We start from the raw sequence: 20,288 nt of genomic DNA, 5'->3' as shown, positions 1-20,288 counted from the left end.
GAGGAGGAGGAGGAGGAGGAGGAGGAGGAGGAGGAGGAGGAGCGGTGATGGGCTAGCGGCAGCGGCCCGGAGCCCGAGCAGCCCAGCGCCGCCCGCCAGAGCCGCGTTCCCACGAGCCGTGTCCGCGGGGAGCGCAGGGCGCGGACGCCGAGCATCCCGGGGAGGATGAGGCCGGGCGCCGGCCCGAGCGGGCTGCACCTCGCGGGCGTGCGGCCGCGGCTGGGGCTCGGCGCGAACTGAAGACGCCGGGAGGATGGAGCGCCGCGCGCCGCTCGCCCAGCCGGGGCTCGGGCCCGGGGACGCCGGCCGGGCGCTCGTCTACTTGCTCTGCTGCGTGCTCCCGCAGGCCGCCCCGCAGGTGCTCAGGATCGGTGAGTGAGCCCGGGAGCGTCGGGGCTGCGGGCCGGCGGGACGCGGCCCGGGAGGCGGCGCGGGCGCAGGGCACAGCCGGGGCGGGAGGGCAGCGCGCGAGGCTCCGAGGAAGGGGAAGCCGCGTCACTGCCGCCCTCCCGGCGAGTGCGGGGCTTCCCCGCGGGGGCCGGTTGGCGGGTTTTTCAAGCCGGGCTTCGGGGACGCGGAGCGGGCGTGCGGGGGGCCGGGGGCTCTGCGCGCGGGGATGCGCCCTCCGCGCCCCGGGGGACGTCGGGCGGTCCCGAGGCGCAGCATCCCCCCCCCCCCACCGCCCAACCACCGGGGCGACCCGCGCGCCTGCAGATCGGACCTCCCCGAACCTGGCGACCCCGAGCCTCCCAAGTTTTCATCCCTAAGTTGGGTACTTCTGCGCGGAGCCTCCAAAGTCTGGAGGGTTCCACCGAGACGGGGGAGGGGGGCAGAGCCTGGGACGGGCTCTGTGGCGGAGAGTTCAAGAGTGGGGAGCACCGTCCAGCAGCAGCAGGAGCGGGATGACTCCCAGGATGACTCCCTGGAGGACTCTGGACTCCCGCTTCAGACGGGAGAGAGAGACTGGAAGGCTGAATGTGGCAACCCTGGGGCAGCCCAGGGAGAGCAAAAGGCAGGGACAATAGAAGAGGTGGGACGGTGGGGGGGGGGCTTTGCTAGCTTGTGGATTCCTGTGCCTACACGCACAGCACCCACCACCTTGGCTTAGTGGAGGCACTGAGTGATTTCTAGGCTGTTGGGCGTGGGGGCGTTCAAAAAGCTCTTTGCCTTCTTTTTAATGTCCTCCCCAAACCCGATTTCTATCCCCTTAGTCTGTCCTCCTTCCCCAAGCAGGTGTGCTTCTTAGGGACACAAAGAGGGACCCACAGGTGAGGCTCAGACACCCCGTGGGTCTCCCAGCCTCTCCAGTCTCCCCGCTTGAGGTAGCAAGAGTGATGTCCTGAGCTCTAAAAGGCTTCCCACTCACACCCTTTCCAGGAACCCACAGAGCGTGCACAGAACAGTGCAGAGCACTCACCAAGTGACGAGCTGAAATTTCTCAATAACTTTACTGATTCTGGCCTGCAATCAGCCAACCTCTTTCCAAAGATCCAGAAACTAGTTCTTGTCACACGTAAAGGAAAAAAAAAAAAAAAAAGTTTCTACTTTGAAATGCATTTTCTTTAGGCATATGTGATCTAATTTTCAAGAAAAGAAAAGATACCTAATACTCTTTTTTACTGCAGATGTATTTCTCTAGATTATAGATAATAATAATAATGTGCATTTTTGGATAATTTAGACTGCCCATTAAAAGAGTTTCAAAGTATTCCTTTCATGCACACACACACAAAATACCACTCATAACTAAAATATCCTTCATCTTAGAAATATTCCAGCCTTAATATCCTTGTCCCCCCCTCCCCCCGGATGCAATCAACCCTCCACAACCCAAGAACGGGTTCTTTTAAACAATACTAAATTAATGATGAATGTGTGTTACAATTTTCACCATTTACTGACTTAATTGGTGTTTTGTTTATACCTTATATATTTTAAAACAGACAAATCTAGACATACTAGAACGGGCTATGCCAGCCAATAGTCCTCCTTCCTCTATAATAAACTTAAGGTGGCATTACCCAAACCTAAAGGAGTTCCCAGAAGGAGTGGAAAAGGATGTTTTAAAACCTACTTGTTCACAGATCCGAGTATTTATCCAAGCAATTACACTCATACATTTAAAAGTGGTTTTCAAAGTGAAAACAACCCAACATGATTCACTGACCTTAAAATATATGGTGTAAGATAATGAGATTTCCATTCTCTAAATGTGAGCCGAAATGCGTAAAGCAAAATTGCATGGCCTGGTGCTGTTTATGTGCAGTACAAATGTCTTAACTCCTTCTGGCTCTGAGTGACCTGTGGTTGGCATGAGCACTACCCTGTGTGTACCTCAGGACTACGCTTACTTTTAAATGGACATTTCAGCACCATGGAAACCAGCCTTAGCTCAGAGGAAACCTACCTCTCTACGGGGAGTTTCTTATGTCAGCCAAGTCCAACACTGAATACAAAATATCAAAGGAGTCAGAGACCAAGCAAGTGTGTGAAGTGTGTGTGTGTGTGCGTGTGCGTGCTTGTGCGTAGGAAGGAAAGAGAATTGAAAAGCATTCTTTTTCATCTCTCATCTTTTCTTCTATTTCCTACAAACCATGAGCAATCCAACCAACCAACCACAAAAAGGGACTCTTGATTACCGACTTCCATGTTTTCCAATAACTTAAAATATCCGAAGTACAGCATTAATGTTAAGCACTTTGCCTTGTGTTTATATGAAAAGGCACTTGAATGCTTCAATGAACTCATTAGCAGTCTACTTTTCTTGTGAGTGTCTGCTTCAACTTGAGCTATTGAGGAAAGCCAATGAAAGGTATAAAATTTAAGATAAAATTCATGAACGCTAAATATCAGAGAGGTCATTTACTATGTGCATCTACATGGTTCTCACACTTTTAGTGGATATCTGTTGAAAAGTTTAACCAACCTCACACCACCTTTTAGAGACATGAAGGGGATCCTATAGGATGGAGGTGCCCAAAACATTACTACTACACTCCAGAGACTTCCCAGTATCCTTCATGGAAGAGAAATATGGCCAGCTGCTGGGAATTCTCTAGGGGATGGTGGTTCCTCCCTTCTTCTCTGTATACTCCAGTGTACCTTAACGATCAGTTAATTCCCACTACTATTTTCCCCACACTTGAGCTTCAGAGTCATATGGCCAGCCAACCTATAACTAATAGTTACAGCAGGGTCAGGGTGATCTGAATAGACAGCGGCATACCTCCATCCATTAGTGGAAAAGAAAAGAAAACAAAACAAAAAAACAATGCCATGTGCACATGCAATTTCTGAGACAGATGTATCATATTTCTAATAATGATCATAACAGAAAAATATATTTACATTTCTATATTTTTACACATCATCTCAATATACACAGTCGTAGAGGTGGTACTCTAAAAGCATAGAGTTAAGAGTCAAGTTTTGGGAGCCAGGCTTTCTGCCACAGGATTTTGTGTCACAAAGCACAGGTTCAAGTCCCCTTTCCAAGACTTACGAGCTATGTCAGCAAGAGTTTTTCAGTCTCACCAAGTCTTCATTCTGCACCTGAAAAATCCAACTAAGACAATTGCAACTTCATAGTGACATTGGTAAGAATACCTAAAATAGAAAATGAAAGTACTTTGAGCAGTATATGGGTACATTAGTTGCATTATAATTGTTTTGTTGTTTTGTTTTTACTTTTTTTTTCATTATTGGCATTTTATTCCTGAATAGGGACTCAGTAGTTAATGTGGTGTATCTCTGTTACACATTTAGTATTTCTGAACCCAAATCTCTTCTTCTGTGACTTAGCCATAGTGGTATCCGCCTTTCCTATTTCACAGAGAGGGGATCAAGTAAACAATTTTTGTCATTTGTGAACAAAGTACTAAAAACATAATTCTATTTTGCAAGTAAATATAGCATATAAAGAGAAATATTGTGGAAATTTATGTGAATGGCATGGAAAGTTAAATGACAATATAGTTGTCCAAATGCTCTTATTTCCTTAAGAGAGATCCAAGTGGATTTTATTTTAATTATCAAGTTGGCCACAACGTCATTTTAATTAAAATGTTTAACCTTCAGGATCCCCAAAGTTCCAAACTCTGCTTCATACATATTTGCTTGTATTTTTGCTTCAGTGTACAAAAACTTACAACTTTGTTTTTTAGTCACAAATTCTCTCATCATTTTAATATCTATTCTTCACTCAACAAATGTTTACTATATGCTTACTCCCTTACCGTGAGCCAGACATAATTCTAGAAGCAGAGCACACAACAGTGAATAAAACAAACACACCCGCCCCCTTGAAGCTTATATTCTGGTGGTGTATGCTATATGTAATCATTGAAGTTATTCATCAGGACTTCACTGCAGACACTTTATTATTTTTTTCATTCCAAATGTTACTCTTGGGGAGTTTTCAGTTCATCTTATGCCACTGATTTATTGCATCAATGGCCATAGTCAATATGGAATAAGTTCAAGCCCCCAAATGCACAAATGACAGAGTGGGTTCATCTTGCCAAACCTGGAGCAGGAACTCCTACCTTTGTTTAGAGAGATGCAATGGCCTCAGGTAGATTTCACCCAGACAGAGCACGTTGGTCCTAACAAGAATTTCTTTTGGTCCTTGAAAAATCTGAGAAAGAAACTGTCTTATGGCATGATGAAAAGAGAGTGCCTGGCTAATGTGAACATATTACTGCAAATGAGCAGCTCTTTTACCATATTATTTTATCTGCATAATTTATCTTTTTCTTTAATATTAATTTTACAAGCCCAACGTCTATACTATGTAAACGTGAACTGTGGCTACGTTTCCTATATGGTTTCAAATCTCCAGTTTTCGATGAAAACACCGTAACTTGTTAGCTTTGCCTAAGTTCAAGTGCAAGTTAGTAGAAATGCCAGAACTTGAAGCTAGTTATTCTGTTCTCAAGTTTCAAGCTCCTTGCATTAAAGTACGCTGTATTGTATATGGACTTATCTATGCAGTTATATAACTGTTTAAGCTGAAATCAAATATAAGAGAGATGAACTGTTCTTTTTTTTTTTTTTAAGATTTTACTTATTTATTTATTCATGATAGTCACACAGAGTGAGACAGAGAGGCAGAGACACAGGCAGAGGGAGAAGCAGGCTCCACGCAGGGAGCCCGACGTGGGACTCGATCCCGAGTCTCCAGGATCGCGCCCTGGGCCAAAGGCAGGCGCCAAACCGCTGCGCCACCCAGGGATCCCTGAACTGTTCTTTTAGTGATTCAGGGATAATCACATAAATCAAAGTTAAAACAATATATATTTGAGAATATTTTAGGCAATTAGCAAAGAGGAAAGTTGTATTATTATTGGATTCTCCATGATATCACTTTAAGAGGGGGCTATGGAAGGCAATCCAGTTGGAGAGAAAGCCTTGCTACCAAATGCCTAGCAAGCACTATTTTTAATTAGATCTTAATTAGACTTAATTACACTTCATTGGAATGGTTTTGAGGGAGCACTGATGGAGAGAGTCTGGTGATAGTGATTTCCCATAGTCTCTCAATCCTTTTTTGTTGTTCCACTGATAACTAACCATATAACCGAGAAAGTATCATCTATGTCCTAAAATTTTCCAGAAGTAATGTCTCCTAGAAGAAAGAGTGATGGAGAACTCCAGGTAGAAGGGGATTTTCTTTTCTAACTCTTTTCCTAATTGGCTAACCTTGAAAAGATTACTATGTGAGTTTTGGGGGGTGTTTTGTTAGCTAGAGAAGAAGAAACAAGCACAGACTCACAAGTTTGTTGCAAAGATGAAATGTGGTCTCATTTGTAAAATGAATGTCAGGTGGTAGAGTTGACCAAGGTACCTCCCTCTCTTTCTCCCTGTTAAGGAATAGAGTAGGAGTTTTGTGCTCTGTAGTAATTTATTTGCATGGCCAAGTAAGTGTGGAGAACTGAACCACTGTCCCTTACAGATTCATGAGGCGAGTTTGTATATTATTGTATATTAAAGGCTCTTTGTGATGCTGCACAAAGAAATCTGTTTCTTTTTTAAAATCCAGTATCTCCTACATTTCTGTTATCAGAAGACTCTTCTTTGAATCACAGCTATTAGTATCTCACTGAACTCTTGCTCCTCAGAACATATCTGAGGAAACACTGCCAATAAAACCACTGAAATTTTCAGCCCACACATCAGAGCTCACACGACCACACGTGAACTCACATGACCACACATCCTACTGCTTCTTCAGTCTACAAATTTCGGTGCACTCTACTTCAGAATTTTTTTTTTATAAAGCTTTAAGAGCACAGTTGATCTTTGGACGATATAAAGGGTAGAGGCACCGACCCCTGTGCAGTTGATAATTCTCATGTAACCTTTGACCCCCCCCAAATTTAACTAACTAGTTGCCTGCTGTCCATGGAAGCCTTATCAAGAACATAAATAGTTGATAAGCTTAGATTTTGTAGTTATATATATATATATTATATACTGTATCCTTACAATAAAGTAAGCTAAGTAAAAGAAAATGTTAGTAAGAAAATCATAAAGAAGAAAAAGTACATACGGTATGGTACTGTATTTATCAGAAAAAAATCTGTGTTTAACTGGACTCGTTCAGTTTAAACTCATGTTGTTCAAGGGTCAACTGTACATTTTAAATGTTTAGACACTTGTTCTCTGTTATATTGAAAACATTTTTAAAACCACATTATCTATCCTGAAAGGTATATCATTTTTATTACTGTGAAATGTGATATGGGGTCATTTTACTAATTTTTTTTCACTGGACTTGCTTCTTAGCATGATTTTAAATGGAACAATTCATATTAGATTTGTAATGTATTTTCCAAGAATATAATCTGTAGTAAGTTAAAAGTGTATCTATATTTGGAGTTCAACCTACTTATTTCTTTTTAAATGAATATTTGATTTTTTCAATGATAAATTTTCGTGGAGAAATGAAAACATTTAAAATAAAAAGAAATGTATACCAGCTACATAGACTTCATGAGTTTGTCTTGATTTACTGCTAAGATCAAGTTGTCACATCAAATTGGAAAAACCTATAATCTTATTGCATCAACATTGTAATATTAGGAATAATAAGTCAAATGGAAAAATGGTCTATCCTGGAGGAGAAAACAAGCAAACAAAAAACAATAGAGAGGTAAAAATATTTGATTTTGTATTTATGTTTTATTTATGAGCTACTGAAAAATAAAAATCTTTAGGTAACTTCCCCAAGACACTTAAACAGTCCTTTTTGGTCCTATTAAAAATGTAAGATTTTTTTAAACATGTAATTTTGAATAATGCTATGTTAACATATTTATTAAATACAAGGTAAGATTAGTTACAAAGTGGAATGAAGAAGAAAGGACATTGACTAATTGAAGAGTAAACTCCTACTGACCACAAATCAATCTCACAGAAGCACCCTACAATAGTGAAAACACTTTCCTTTAGCTCTCTAAATCCTTCAATATATTCATTGGTGCATTAGCTGGCTAAATACATTTGAAAGATTATACTATTTTATATCTTCTGCTGAATTACTAGTCTATTGCTATGCACACTTAAGAAAACAAAACACAAAATACAATAACATACCAAAATCTATTAGTACTCTTCAAAATTTCTGCTGAATAATTTTCCAAAAGGAGCTCAACAATGCAGATTTTTATACTGGAACTGTATATGTATGTTTTGGTTTAATAGAAATCTAATGATTAATTATTATTATCATCTGTTACCAATTGGGAGACTTGCAATTCATTACCACTTAATTATTTTCCTTTAAAATGCACAAAGGAATGTAATAAATGCATTACTTAATGCACTGAACAAGTCCAAGAGTATAGACTTTGCTATGGCTTATTTGAGTGATTGAAACAAGCCATAAATGTGTTAGTGTACACATACACGTATGTCCCAGCTGAGAGGGCCTAGGAACAATGACATCTCAGTAGCAATGAGAACATCTGATGCCCAGGCACAGCTGGAGAAATGGACAATTTGGAGACTTTAGGAAAAATACACAAGATGATCCTGAGCATCTTGTCCTGCCAAAAAAAGTAAGGGAATATTCAAAACAATCCCATTGACGAGAATACATTAAAGAGACAGACACCAAATTACCAAGCTCCCAATGGTGAAAACCGTAATAATTCAAGCAGTAAAATGTTTAAAAGTAGAACTGGCTTATAACCCAAAGTATAAATAAATACCCATGAATCCATACTGTTGTAGATAAATGATTAAATAAATAAATAAGCAAGAAGAAACAAATCTCCCAAGCAGAAGAGCTGGGTGACCAAGGTCAGCATCACCAGCGATAAATCATGTTGACAGCATCTACCTTTGATGTGATGAGATGCAAATGGCACTTTATCTACCTGGTTTTATTCTCCTAAATCCAAATCCCCATTCTAATCATGAGTAAAACATCAGACAAATACCAATAGAGGAGCATTCTACAAAATACCTGGACAATACTTGTCAACTGCCAAGGTCAAAAATAACAAAGAACGTCTAAGAAACTGTCGCAGCCAAAAGAAGCCTATGGAGACCTGACAAATAGCTGTAACATGGTGTTTTGAGTGGGATCCTAAAGCGGGGAAAAAAAAGACATTAGGTAAAACCTTAAAAAGGACATTTGACTAAAGATGGATATTACTTCTAATAATATATCAATATTGCTTCATTAATTTTAACAAATGCACCATACTTATATAAAGGTGTTAACAGAGGAAACTGGAAGTGTATGAGAACTCTCTGTACAACCCTCAAAAGTTTTATGCAAATCTAAAACTTTTCTGAAAAGTAAATAAAGTCTATTACAAACAAACACTCAACTCATAACAAAATTTCTTCTGCTGTTACTGTTCCTACATGATCTGCAGTACATAAAGGTCTTATATCAAGGCAAATAGAAAAACTACTGTCAATTCCATATAATAGCTACATAAAGAGTTTTCTAGAGGATCATTAAAATAAAAGTAACAGCATATAATGTTGGAAAAAATTGTGAAAGACATAAACTAGGGGATCCCTGGGTGGCTCAGCGGTTTAGTGCCTGCCTTCGGCCCAGGGTGTGATCCTGGAGTCCCGGGATCGAGTCCCACATCGGGCTCCCTGCATGGAGCCTGCTTCTCCCTCTGCCTGTGTCTCTGCCTCTCTCTCTCTCTGTGTCTCATGAATAAATAAATAAAATCTTAAAAATAAATAAATAAACTACATATAAAGATTGTTATTGATAAAATATGATGGCTGTAAATCTTTAGAATTCTTCAATGAGTTTGTAGAAAATCAAACATTAGCTGTTTCTATCCATTAGCATCTAGGTTTTCAGCTATTATATGCCTTTTGTACTTAATTAAATGTAATTTAATTTTGAATATTGATTCATGCATTGTAACATACTCTGTTAGAGGCATTAAGTATAATGTCTTTGAATTAATACTCATAGCAAACTATTTGTGTGGATTCCTTTTCTTAGCAAAATTACCTAAATATGCCCTTAAAAAATCAATACTTAATTCCCAGAGCCAATAAAATACTTCATAATTCAAACTGGAGCGGGGATGGTGAAAATCAAGTGTTTTTGTTTTTTTTTCTTTTTTGTTGTGATGATTCAGTGGCAACATTTAAGGAGTTTCTTTTCTTTTTTTTTCTTTTTCTTTCTTTCTTTCTTTTTTTTTTTTTTTTTTTTTTTGCATTCTTAAACTTCCAAAATGTTGGATTACATACTTTGGCAATCCATAAACAGGAGTTGCATTCTGGTGACCTGCCTATGTTTACATTACACAAGATGTTATTGTACTTCATCTCCTAAAAATGAATTAGTCAGATAGAGCCATCTTTCAAGTCTAAAGGCAATATTTGCCTTTTGAATTCTGGGTAGTGTGCATTTCTTTTGTTCTCAGTATATATTTGAACCCTAAGGCTGTTTCTATACTTGTTCACTGAATCGGCAAGAGCCGTTATTAGCAATTGTGAATCATTTAAATGTTCGACAGGAGGGAATGGTTGAGAAAAGAATAGAATCAACTCAATAAAGAAAGATCTATTAAATATAATTTTATGATGAAATTCATGTGTTAAAACTGGAAAATACTTAGGAAATCTTATAGACCATAGTTCATGGTTTTCTGTACTTTGGATTGAGAAGGTATATAATTCATCCTTGCTTATAGATCAGAACTACAAGAGAATGAATGTAGAAAAGGGAAGCCCATTTGTTATGGTGATTTTTTTTCTTTTGCTTTGATTCCTATTAAGGTTCTTTGCCCAATTTAAAAATGATTGGTGAAAGTTACCATTCTATAGTTTCTAGATTAATTTAGCAGTCATTTATTTGCGTGCAGTTTGGCACAGTGAGAAGTGCACTGAAATGAGAATAGTTTTAGCCCCAGAAATTCTTAGCATGGCCATGTCACATAACCTTTTAGTAAATCTGTTGCCTTGTCTGTCAGAGGGGAGTTGGTGGTGAATGGGTGCGTGGGTGCACCAGCCAACCCCTTCCAAATCTGCATTCCCTCTACAGCATTGGCTCTGCTTATTGTCTTTGATTTGAACTGAGATGCTGCATGAAGATGTGCAATCCCATAATGCTTGGCATTTATAGCCACAGCATCACGGGTGTGCAAATGGAACTTTGTTCATTTCCCTGGAATTAAACTTAACTATGCCCACAAGCCCCTTTTTCCAATGGGACTACATCAAAGTCCTCACTTGCAATTTAAAATGTAAATTTTTAGGAATCTCTTTTCTTCCTTCCCCCTACAGTGATCAAAGAATCCTCCCTTAAAGGGAGAGGCATTTGCTATCACTCCTCCAGGACATCCACGTTAGTGTAGCTTGTCCTGGCTGATCCTGGGTGTTGGCTTCAAACTCCATGGCATGCGCTGCTTACACCTCTGACTGGGGAAGCCCAGTTTGGCTCACTCTGGGGCCACCAACCCTTTGAGACTGGTCTCTCAAGTGGGCTATTTACCCAGATGTCATCAAGGAGGAATCTCCCACAACAGCAAGTTACATGCCAGCCTGGTGGTTACCTCAGACACTTTCTGTTCAAGTGCACAAAGCTTCCAACTGAGCTCTCCTTTCATGCACCCGAGGGAATAGTGTGTACTGTGGCCCTGTCTCGTCCCAGAATACACCATGGTGCATGTATAGGTCCTCCCCAGATCTGAGGAGCTCTACTGGCCTCCCACCCCCAAACTACAAGAAGGGGAAACAGGGAGCTGGGTTAGTTAAGTGTCCCACATTTCCCGGAACTCTGCTTCAGCCTGTAAACACGATGCTGGTATTTTAAACAAAGCTTTTAAAATTAAGACAGCAACAGCAGAAGCAACAATAAAGACAAACATTTGAAATTTTATTTTTCTGGCTTTTGCAATGGAAAGCCTAGGTTTTTAAGACTCATCTCTCTCTCTTTATATATATGCACATGTATATGTAATTATTATGTACTATATAATTATACATTTAGTATATATGTAGTGCATATACAAGTTATTAAATATATTATTTTATGCATTACAATATATAACACTATATAATAGATAATACTATTTAATATAGATATGTTCATATATAAACATATATATTAAAACTCCAATTTGTTTTTGTTTTATTTATTCTATGTGGGGGAACAGTCACATATAGAACTATTATTTCATTTCAAAGAACTAGGGAAAGGCAATGGGGATAAATGTCCTGTCAGTGACTGATGGTGTGAGAGGTAGGGGGAAGGGTGGGAGAGGAATGACACAGGGACTGCATAGACCCTGACAACGTGTTGTGTCTCCAAAATGTTCTCAGGCTACAAGCTCTTTGGAAACGTCTGCTCTGTGGCCAATGAAAATATCTCTGTTGGTCAGATTGAACAGCAGGGTACACACACTATCATCTAGAGCCCAATTAACATGGAAGGGTTGATCATATTTTAGCTCTACATCTGTAGAGCATTTGTCAGAAAATAGTATTAAGCTATAAAATAAATATCTTAAGGGGAAATCATAATTTAACAGAAAACACAAAAAATGTGTTATAAATTAATGTTCATTATTAGTTTAATATATGCGGTATACTCTTTTAGGAATTATATAGCTAAATGATAAAGAGGGAGAAATGAGACCAAAAGCCCCTTTGAACAAGCTTATGGAATGCATATCAATACAAAAAATAGGGATCCCTGGGTGGTGCAGCGGTTTGGCGCCTGCCTTTGGCCCAGGGCGCGATCCTGGAGACCCAGGATCAAATCCCACATCGGGCTCCCGGTGCATGGAGCCTGCTTCTCCCTCTGCCTATGTCTCTGCCTCTCTCTCTCTCTCTCTATCATAAATAAATGAAAATTGAAAAAAAAATTAAAAAAAAACGTTTAAAAAAATACAAAAAATAGAGACATTCTTTTCATGTATCATATATATAAATTAAAAACTCATATCAATAAACACATACATATTTTTTAAATGGTGCTTAAGACCAGGTAGGGCGTTCAAAGACCTTAACACCTGACTTTCTCATTGATAGATGAGAATACTGAAGCCCCAGAAACTAAACTGAGAGACTCAGTAGCTGAGCCACAATTCTTTTTTTTTTTTTTAAGACTTATTTACTTTAAAGAAAGAATGAGTGGTGGGAGAGGCAAAGAGAGAAGGAGGGGAGAGAATCTCAAGCAGATTCCCTATTGAGCATGGAGCCCAACGTGGGGCTCCAACCCACCACCCTGAGATCATGACCTGAGCCTAAATTAAGAGTCTGAAGCTTAACCTCCTGAGCCACCCAGATGCCTCTGAGCCACAATTCTTAACTTGCATCTCAATGTTATTTTCTTACAACTGTTTTTTCCTTATACAACTCATTTGAGGATTCTTAAAAATCCATATTTGAATGGATGAGAAGTTGTGATCAACTAATAAAATCCACAAATGTTTCAGAATACAAGGATCACAGAACTAATCAATGTGGTTATGTTCAGTCTGGATGCCCTTTGTAGAGAAGGTTTGAGGTATGTCTTAAAAGAAAGAAAGGAGCAGACAAGATAGATGGAGACAAAGTACAGTCCAGGTGGTGATTGATCATTATTGAAAGATTAAAATCCAGGGATAGTCTGACATCTGAGGAAAGTATCCATAGGGAAAGCCTCACAAAAAATGTGTTAAACTGCACATATCTGGAGATTGTTTTTGAACTTTGGGTTATGTAGACATTTCTGGTCAACTTGTTTTCCAGTTACTGGAGTGTACAGAAACGTCTTCATCTACACGGACTCTTAGAAAATTAATTAAAATAGCAATTACAAATGAGTGGGCTATAGCCTAGCAATTTAGAATGATTAGTGTATACTAACATTATGTTTTTTATTACCTTAATTTAATTCCAGTGAGTGTTAGCCTTCAGTTAGGCTAAATGCATTTGCATACAAGGAAAGAACGCTCAGGACTAACATTTGTTACTCACTCTTTGCGAATGTCATAAAAAATCAGAAAGGCAGTCCACAGTATGGGACTTCTGAGATTCATCCTCCCTCCCACCTCTATTTCAGATAGAGCAATGTGAGGCAGAATGAATGATTAGTGTGATGCTTATAAAAAACAATTCCTGGAGAGCATGCCAAATTAAGTTGACTGCTCTATTCCTAAAGTTTACACTGCCTTTTGTTTCATATGAAGTAATCTTTCAAACTGACTGCTGAGTTTTGAGGATCACATTTGACCTTCCCTTCTCCCTTCAGAGGATGAAGTTTTAATTTATGTTTTCACAGACTCTTCATCATTTGGTTATTCTTTTTTTTTATTTATGACTTGTCTTATTTAAAAAATGTTTCAAAGTTTTATGGAAATGCATATATTATAACCTGACACAAATGCAATGATGAAAATGAAGGTAAAGGTAGAAAGGCAGGGGTGCTGTCCTAGAAAAGAGGCCAAAAGTGGGCCAGAACATTTTATCATAACATTCAGGCAGCTGGAGTAAGAGGAGAAACAAGACAAATCACAAAGTTCAGAGAGTCTAGTTGCCTACATAAATTACAGGAGTTTTAGATGAAAAAAAAAAAAAGTGAAAGAAATTCATCATGTGATCTTAGTGAAGAGAGATAATATGATATTGTAGACAGCATCCTGATGATGAAATAAATAATGTGGCACATACATTTGTTTCTGAAAGTGCTCAATATAACTCTACAAGATGCCAAATAATAATTAAAGCAATTCTGCAGAACAGGCCGGTAAGGAACTCTCAAGTCATGTGGTTTGATCCCAAATCAATAATTTCTAGGGGAATGGATGTACTGCATATCATTTCATAATTGTTCATCACTATTGCTCCTTGAATCTGGGCCTTCCTGGAAAGTTAAAATGGGTAGAGGATTATAGTAAAGTGTGCATTTCTGGTTAAAGGCAGATTAAAAACATCAGAAGACAAGGACGAGGTCTTTCTATGAAATCAGGAAACCCAAACAAGATATGTCCTTGAATGAAATGCCACCCCATTTCTGTGTGGATAAAACACTGAGAAGCTTGGCCAAAGCTTTGCTCAGAAAACTCTCTGAGGTCATCACATCAAATGCATGAATGGATAATACACATTTGTCTGCACTGGAGAACAAATCTATGAATATCAAATATTGACCACAGCCAATGAAAGGGAAAAATAGAAATAAAGAAGAAAAATAAAGAGCTCTTTGAGATATCAAATTTAAATGATGTATCTTTCAAGTAAACACTAAGATACATTGGGAAGAGTACATATGTTGACTTCCTCCTATAGAATCATCTATAAGCCAATAATATGTTCAGTGTAGTCTGCTCACCATGACAATTTGGATTTCAGAGCTGTTGGTCTGAAATCCTTTTTCTTACAGCAAACAAAATAAAACCTATTGTTTTATGGTCAGGGCTTCATGACTATATGTATACCAACTGCTCAGAAAATAATTTGATGTTTGTTGTACCATCTTATTTTCTTAGATTTTGTATTGTACATTTGCTTAACTGTGCTACCTTTTGCTTTTGCTTTTTTTAAAAGATTTATTTATTTAGAGAGATTGAGAGAGAGAGAAAGCATGTATGCATGAGTGCTCAAAGAGGGAGCAGAGGGAGAGTGAGAGAAAGAGAATCTCGAGCAGATTCCCCATTGAGCACAGAGCCTGACCTGGGGCTCGATCTCACCACCCTGAGATGGTGGCCTGAGAGAAACCAAGAGCCCTGATGCCTAATGGACTGAGCCACCCAGGCAGCCCTGTTGTTTTTGTTTTTATTAGAATCTTCTTTGCATATTAGTCAGTGATGAAACTTACCTCTTTCCCCTCCAAAGCTTTCAAAAACTCCACCCTCATCCCAATCATCTTTTTCTAGAAAAGCCACTTGAATTTAACAGTACTATTGATTATGTAAAAAGTGATGGGAAGCAATTTTAAATTTGTTTTTCAGTGTGTTCCCTGAAAGCCAAATGTCTTTAGATTCGATATTTTGGAATACTACAAGGATTTTCAGATTTTATTTTTATTTTTATTTATTTATTTTATTTTATTTTTTTGGATTTTCAGATTTTAAAACAAACAAACAAAACCCAAAACATTGTTACAGTTTCAGGTTTTGATCTTTCTTTATGGATCCTGAAGAATAATTTTAAGTTTTGTAGACTTTCTTGCTTTTTTTTTTTAGGCTAAAGGAAACATTCATTAAAGCTTCATGATATATTTCATTTCCAAACCCACACTTCTATACTTTGAGCTGAAAAATAACTTGATAAAGATTTCTATCACATCTGTAAAATGACAAGGTGAGCTAAAAATTGACTTAATAATAGCTTACTTCTATTTCACATATTTATCACTGCAAAAAAAAATTTACAATCATTATCTAGTTTTCTCTCTATCAAACATTAATGTGAATGTAGTGCATAAAAAATTAGGCAGAAATAGAACTTACCCATTACAGCTACCTGAGAAGGGTTTGAAATTGTCATTTCTATTGAAAAGTAATAAGCAAGATAGAGAAAACAAAACAAACAAAAAACTTCCTCAGGATCTTTGAAAGAGGAAAATGTCGCATTGCAAATCAATTCATGACCAACCAAATAAGCATTCTGTTTTATACATCTATAGACAGCATAAGTCATAGTTAAAAGGAATTGTAAAATTCCTCGTGGAAATACCCATTTACATCCACACATAAGCACACCTAAATGGCACAGAATCATATAAATCAGGAGGTGAGAAGTGCATTTAGGGAGTCAAAAAGTGATTACCTTCTGGCTAGTGTGTATTTGGAAAAAAAAAAAATTTATATGAGCAGTCTGGTCTTAAATATCAAACACTGATATTTAATGTTTTTTTGGTAAAAAATAAATAAATAAATAAATAAATAAATAAATAAATAAATAAATAAAATAAAATAAAATAAAATAAAACAAACACAATCCTCTCTACATATTAGGGCCAAAAGCTGTGCAAGAAAGTGATTTGTTTAGGGAAATGCAGGACCCAGTAATGAAAATTAAATAAAGAAGGAGTGGGGAAAAAGCAGCACAGGTTATGGGTTTGCATCTTGTTTTTAAACAGAGATCTGTTTCCATTAATTTTTTTAAAGGATCATTTAAGTAATATAATTTTTAACATGTAAGCATGAAGAAAATTGGTTAAAAAGGAAAGAAAATGAAAATGAGTGTATTTGGTTTGCTCCTAATATCTAGTGTAGATTCTTTCTCTAGCATTACTTTTCCTGAGATTCATAATATCCATTCAACATTGTTAAAGATATAGTTTATTATTTCCACAATGTTTTTGAAGAAATAAATAAATATAGAGAAGCCTTATTTCAAAATTAAAACATACCAGTGGTTTTATCGACTCACCTTAAAATTCAAATATTATTTCTTGGACACAGATCATGTGATTCCATATTTATGTTCCAAATCATTGTTACCCCAAAGTAGAAGGTAGTTATTCCTTACATAACCATTTTTCTGATATGAAAATTGAGGCCAGTTTTCACGCACAAAATCAAGTCAAAAGAGAACAGTCTTGTATGTAACTCAGCAAGGGAAAATACAGTCCATGAATACACTGTCCAAGTTAATTGCCGACATAGTCTGTATTTGTTTAATTGCCAAGGTTTCCTTTATTTGCTTTTTTAAAAGATATTTATTTATTTATTTATTTATTTATTTATTTATTTATGAGAGAGGCAGAGACATAGGCAGAAGGAGAAGCAGGATCCCTGCGGGGAGCCCAATGCAGGACTCCATCCCAGGACCCCCAGAACATGACCTGAACCAAAGGATCACAACCTGAGCCAAAGGCAGACTCTCAACCACTGAGCCACCCAGGTGCCCCCCTTCATTTGCTTTCATGTACAGAACAATAGCAAACCCAGCAGGACGATTTTAGTGTGTCATCAAAAGAAAGGGTAAATCCACTTACCTTCAAAATCAATCACATTACCTTAGGGTAATAATATGCATCCAGTACCTAAAGGAATACAAGAACCGCAGTTGTGAGTAGTAGTTTTTAAATTAAAATTCTCAATTTACTGCATTTCTTTGAGAACTTTCCCTAATTCTATTTTTCAGGCTTTCAGTGTACATTAATTTGCATAGCTATATTAAAGTGAGCCTATGTGCTGGGAAACAAAATCAAATTCAGAAGTCTTAATTAAAGGCTTAGGGAACCTGAGTGAAATTTTAGATATTAGAAGTCTGACCTATGCTGCCCTATTATTTTTTGATTTATTTGATTTATAAGACTCAATTTTTACTTGAAAACCCCTTGGGAATGATTACAGATTAAGATATTTTTGAGTCTGTGAAATAAAACCATTAAGAATAGCAGCGATCTGAATTAATAATGCTCTTACTGGACCACACAAAGAGGACTAACGTTCCTTTTATTGCGAAGTATATTGGGAAAACTTTACACCAGCATTTTAACAGCTCCTTCCCATTACTTGTCTATATTTATTTGAATCTGTCAGGTTTTCCCTCTAGAACAGTAATGCCAAACCAGGAATAATTTTTGTCCCCCAGGGGACATTTGGCAATGTCTGGAGACATTTTTGTTTGCTTCCACCTGGGGACAAGGGAGCTGCTACTTACATCTAGTTGGGTAGAGATCAGGAGTGTTGCTAAATGTCCTAACACGCTCAGGACAGGTCCCCACCACAAAAACTAACCAGCACAAGATGTTAACAGTATTGAAATCATCTAGTTCTAAAATAGAGACTATTAACACAAATCGAGTATCGGTTTAGAGAAGATGCTTTGGAAATCTTGCTCCAGAAAAAATAAAATAAAATAAAATGGTCAATCATATGTTGTCAGGTGGTATGGACAGAGGCAACATACCTTGGTAATGTTTTTCTGTCAGTCTGGGATGGAGCTTTCAATAACACTTCCCCTACCCAGCATTTATGTTATCTTTTCTGAGAACATGTCCATCTGAAACACAAGCAGACGCTTCAGTGAGTTACCGGATTGTGCATTAGAATCCCCCTCACTCAGTGATTTCTTCAATGCAGGCCACTGGGTATGTACATTGAAGACCCACAGTAGACAGTCTGTCTTCACGGAACTCACGGTGTAGAAAAGGCAAATGGGCCTGAGCTAAACGATCACACAAATAGATCTTTAATTGTCAACTGTAAAAATTATGAATGAGAGGATCATGGTGTTATGAGCTCTTTTAATGGGAGAAAATGACAAGGTTCAAAAAGGTTCAGGAGCTCTCTCAGAGTAAAAATTATAATTTTGATCTGTAAGAGAAGTCTGAATTGACTTGGAAAAACGAAAGGGTTCCAGGTGGGAGAACAGCATGTGTGCAAGTTCAAAGTTGGAAGGGAGTGTGTCTTTACTGAAAATTTAGCTTTTATATTAATACTTTTTATTTAGCTGTGTGTGCAATAATCTTTTTCTGGTCACTTTTTCTAGGTAATGGGAAAAATCATCCATTTCTTAGGTTAAAATTGCAATGCATAGTCAGTTATGTAACCCATAGCTATCTCCCCCAAGATAGAATTTAAATCTTCTCTCTTTGATTGCATAGAGAAATGACATAGAATATTTTCATCATCCTCAGAGAAACTGTGAACAAAGGAGCAGAGTAGGAAATTTCTGGCCCCCCCAAAAATATTAAAGAAAAATATTTCTTTTTGCCTAAATCTTGGTTGACTCTCATCTGCTTCTGGGAGAGTCCTTTCTTATCTCTGTAAATTTTTTCTTCTACTTTTCACTTCCATCCTTGGTCAAAGAACACAGGGAATCAGAGAATGTCAGATTCAGGGAGAATTCCCACATTTGTACAAATTAAGCAAACTGAGGCACAGAGAGATCCTCATTACTTAATACATCTAGTCAAAATAGATGCTGCCCTGAAGCATGTTGGTCCTGCTAAAGCGTGACTGTTTTTAGCACACTGAACCTTTTCAAAACACTATGTAGGTTATATAACCTGAAATTTTGTAGGAATATAGAAGCCATTTGAGAATATGGTTTAAGAATGAGTCAAAGGACACCTATGTGGCTCAGTGGTTGAGCGTCTGCCTTCAGCTCAGGGTGTGATCCCTGGGCCAGGGATCGAGTCCCACACCGGGCTCCCCGAGGGGAGCCTGCCTCTCCTTCTACTTATGTTTCTGCCTTTATCTCTGTGAGTCTTTCATGAATAAATAAAATCTTAAAAAAAAAAAAAGAATGAGTCAAGTAAGAGTTTCTCAAATGTAATCTACTCAGTGGAATTAGATAGAGAGCAAGCACTGTGTTCTGGCAAATTCTTGATGCTCCTCTAAGTTTTCCAGAGAATGGTGCCTTTGCTCAGTGAAGAATTAAGACAAAGAGGGCCCAGAACACCTATCCCACATTCCCAAGCTCAAGAAGGCATACTGTGTCCTGAACGTGTTGTCTGCATGTGTCTTTATGGAATACTTTGGGATATAACCCTCATTTACAGATTGCTGTAATACTTCTTGTGGAGAACCTAGACTATATCCTCTATGCATGAACATAATAATCTTCCAAGATCACTGGAGCCACATTTCCTCCATAGGAGACCCTCCTTTCCAATGGCCATGTGGATATTCTCTGTTTGGTCCTCCAAATCCACTCTCCTTTGACCTCTAGGAGTTATATCAAAAGGTTATCTTGCCTGCTAACTTAGTGTTGCTTTGGGGCAATGGAAAACTCCATCAGATAGAAAGGCAGGAGCAGAATGTGGCTTAATTATTTGTCCCATCCATTCCCTCCCTTAATTCCCTCTCTCCCACTCTCTGTGAGTTGTCAATATCTGAGTTCCTCTTCCATAG

At 38.2% G+C, this 20,288-nt stretch overlaps 1 protein-coding gene across 5 annotated transcripts in view; it reads left to right on the top strand.

Moving 5' to 3' along the window:
* Positions 1-204: 204 nt before the first annotated feature.
* GRIK1 (glutamate ionotropic receptor kainate type subunit 1) overlaps positions 205-20,288 on the top strand; it is a 361,362-nt gene continuing 341,278 nt past the window's right edge. For 2 of the 5 annotated variants that reach the window (XM_025449799.3, XM_025449798.3), the window contains exon 1: positions 206-371. In XM_025449799.3, the coding sequence (XP_025305584.1) occupies positions 254-371 (118 nt within the window). In that variant the 5' untranslated portion in view covers positions 206-253. Of the gene's footprint in view, positions 372-20,288 lie in introns of all 5 variants that reach the window. The other 3 variants (XM_025449801.3, XM_025449800.3, XM_025449802.3) reach the window with 3 other exon arrangements.

Source organism: Canis lupus, chromosome 31, assembly GCF_003254725.2.
Source record: "Canis lupus dingo isolate Sandy chromosome 31, ASM325472v2, whole genome shotgun sequence".
Taxonomy (NCBI): Eukaryota; Metazoa; Chordata; class Mammalia; order Carnivora; family Canidae; genus Canis; species Canis lupus.
The sequence above is the reverse complement of the archived record's forward strand: the minus strand, read 5'-3'. Positions and strand labels throughout refer to the sequence as shown.